Consider the following 3,232-nt stretch of genomic DNA (forward strand, 5'->3'; position numbering starts at 1 on the left):
TGTCAGGCCAGGCCCACGGCTCCCCCCCACCTCCACTCCACTTCAGGACCGCTCCCCACCAGGACAGTGACAGTGGGGGGGAAGGAAGGAGTTGGCCGGGGCCTGATGCAGGGGAGGACTGGACCCAAGGCTGAAGAGAAACTGGGCTGCCACAGAGGGGGGAGCAGCAAGTTTGGACTTACCTAGCGGCAGGGGGGACAGAACGGGCTCCCGATGCAGGGATGGGGGGAAGAAGTGGGATGGGGCCTGAGGAGGGGAAGAGGCCCACTCCTCCCCTCCCCCAGCTGCTGCTGCCATGTCAGGCTGGACCCATTGCTCCCCCCACCACCACAGTGGGCCAGCTTCTCCCCACTTGGGCCCGGTCCCACCCCTACGTGGGCTCTAAGCCTACTCCTCCCATCCCCCCACCATGTTCCAATGCTTATTTGGACTCCAGTTGGCTGTTTGTCAGTCAATCAGAGCACAAATAAAGCATTAGGGACAGACAGACAAACAGACTTAGGCTTCTATGTAAGAATACATATAACTACATACACACACAGTAGAAGTTGTGTGTATATATATGTGCATAGACAGAGATACAAAGACATAAAATCACGCGTGTGTACTAGATTTTGTTATGTGTGTCTGCAATCCAACCCTGTTAACTTCAGCAAGGCAGACAGGGGTGAGGCTCTGCTTACCTGGAGCTGCGTGTACACGCACATACACGTGTAGCCCCCCCCCCCGGCTCGCGTGGAGGTGAAGCCCGCCTGGCACCTTGCAAGCCGGCAGCGGCTCCCTCCCGCGCAGCCAGCGAGCGCGGCGGGCGCCGCTGCCCCGCTGTACGCAGGCTCCGCCGAGCCCCTCGCGGCCAGGCCCCCCGAGCCGCGCCCCCGCGGGGACAGGCTAGCGGGAGGCGGCGCCCCGGGCTCGTGCTCACCCTCCTTGGCTTTCTTCTTCCTGGCCAGCGTGCCGCCCAGCTTGCCCAGGAAGGACTCGTCCTTCTTCATCCTGTGCGGCCGCAGCGTCGGGGAGCGCCCGGGAGCCGACATCTCCGGCGGCGTCACTAGGGCTCGTCTCAGCCGGCGGCAGGAGGATATTCCCAGCGCCGCGGCCACAGCGCCCTGCCCCGGCGTGGAAGTCCGAGGGGCTCCGCGCTGGCTCGGCTCGGCTCGGCTCCGCCCCGCCTCCCCTCCCCTCCCACCTCCGGATGCCGTCCCAGCTCCCCGGGGCATGGAGCTGCTCGCCCTCCCGCTGCCTGTCAGCCGGAGGGGCAGGCAGCACAACTCCGGGGGAGGGCAGAGAGCCCTAGATCAGTGCCCTAGCTGACTGCAGCTTCTTGGGTCCCTGTGATACTCCTGCCACCACCCTAGTCCTTGTTCATTGGGTGGAGAGGCCCCAAGCTAAATTCTAGGCTAAAAACAGGCCAAAATCTCACATGCAGGCCAGCTTGAATCCCGAGGCAGGAGGAGCCCAGAGAAACTACAGCGCCAAGTTGCCAGTAGAGCTAGAATGAGGGGAACAGGTAGATGGATGCCCCTTTGCCCATATCAGCTCCTCCAATGCTACTAAAGTCGGCAAGGCAATGACATTTAGCACCTGGTTTCTTGACAGCTGCTTGCCATGCCCCTGACCTCCAGTCCAGGGCCCCTCTGACTGCTGCTTCTCAGTACGTGCCTTGACTCCTCTCCCACTTTTTGTGCGCCACTTGTCTTCTTCAGGGGTATAGGTTGTAGCTGTGTTGGTCCAACTGCAGATGCTTCCTCAAACTGACAAAGGATATTTATACGCAAAAGCTTACAAAGAAGAATTTTTCCAACTACTTGAGTTGGTCTAATAAAAGATATCAGATTTACCCAAGGAACTTGACTTCTTCAGCAGTCACTGCTTTGAGTACCAGAAGGGTAGCCCCCTACATGAGTCTGAAAGTCCTTCAGGGTCACCTGGGCTCCACTTGGCAAAGATATGAAAACTTCTTTGCAGGGCAGAGGCTGTAATCCACAAGCAGCAACTGCACCTCCCCAAGTATTTGCACAGCCCCTGGCCAATCCTCATCATCTCAAAGCATCCACACTTGCAATGCATGTGCTTCATTGATCACACATGACAAACAGATCCAAATAAGTTTACAGTTGCAGGCTCTGGCTCTTCAAAGTCTGGGATACATGTTTAAGCCCCCAAAGTTCAGATGCTTATAGCTGAACTTGTGCCTTAGTCTCTGATCCAACAATTGGCCCACGGAAGCAGACCCTCACCCCCAAGTGCCTTGCTGAAGTTACCAGGGCTTGACACAGACTTGCATCTGCATACCCACAAAAGCCTGCAGGATTGGGATCCTAACAACCCACAAGACAGAGAAGAGAGATCACAACACATGGAGATATGTGGAGGAAGAGGAACACCCAGTTTACATGGTGACTCATTTCAGGCAGACAACTTTTGGCCTTTCAAATACAATGTTTTCAATTGTTTTAGATGATACTTCAAGAGAGAGTTTTGGGAGGATAGAGCAGGACTGCAAGGGGAAATGTGGAAGAAACCATGGAGGCAGATGTAAAAACAGGAGGTAAAAAGTGTATGAAGACCAAGCAGAGGTAAAGGAAAAGCACATAAAGGCCAGGTCAGAGGCATGTGCAGGGGTTGTTCAGACAAGTCTGAATGTTTTCCATGCAAAGAAATAGAAGGCAGGGTAGTTTATTTCTGTTGGTTAAAAACCATTCAGAAATAGGGGGACTTAGTGAAGGATTGTGTGAATGGGGGGCAATCTGGTTCAGTGTTTTTTGCATTTCCAGTACAACTTTCACTGAACAAACATCACTGGTTTATACTTTAAAAAGGGACAATGTTTATGTAAATCTTCTATTGGAAAATTTCTTTTTTTGCAACTAATATCAGACAATATTGAAAGATAAGGGGAAATAAAAGTATCTCATGTTTCCAAATATTTCTATTTCTCATTTGATACTTTTCTTTTGTATAACATCATCACTATTGTTCTGATGGGATCAGTTTCCCCTATTCTTTATGCAGCTCTTTCAGGGAGAGAACAAAAAGCTCCTAAAAATAGGTTGGTAACAGTGCTATGCTGACAGGTAATCAGTTTCAGGTGCAGAGCCTGAAGTTACTTTTAATGTTTTTTATCTAGTTGCCTAACTTTCCAGTTTCCAGAGCTTCTTAAGTCTCCTGGTGCCCCACAGAGGCAACATTTTCAGTATAGTTTTCATCATCCCAGTGAGTAGATGCTGATTCA

At 52.4% G+C, this 3,232-nt stretch overlaps 1 protein-coding gene across 2 annotated transcripts in view; it reads right to left on the minus strand.

Moving 5' to 3' along the window:
• The window catches only part of PARVB (parvin beta), a 112,134-nt gene extending 111,035 nt beyond the window's left edge, over positions 1-1,099 (minus strand). Inside the window, exon 1 of one of the 2 annotated variants that reach the window (XM_019544325.1) lies at positions 923-1,099. In XM_019544325.1, coding sequence (XP_019399870.1) covers positions 923-1,034 — 112 coding nt within the window. In that variant the 5' untranslated portion in view covers positions 1,035-1,099. The remainder of the gene's footprint in view (positions 1-922) is intronic. The other variant, XM_019544326.1, reaches the window with a different exon arrangement.
• Positions 1,100-3,232: the final 2,133 nt, after the last annotated feature.

Source organism: Crocodylus porosus, unplaced genomic scaffold (genome assembly GCF_001723895.1).
Source record: "Crocodylus porosus isolate Cpor-Errol unplaced genomic scaffold, CroPor_comp1, whole genome shotgun sequence".
NCBI lineage: Eukaryota > Metazoa > Chordata > Crocodylia > Crocodylidae > Crocodylus > Crocodylus porosus.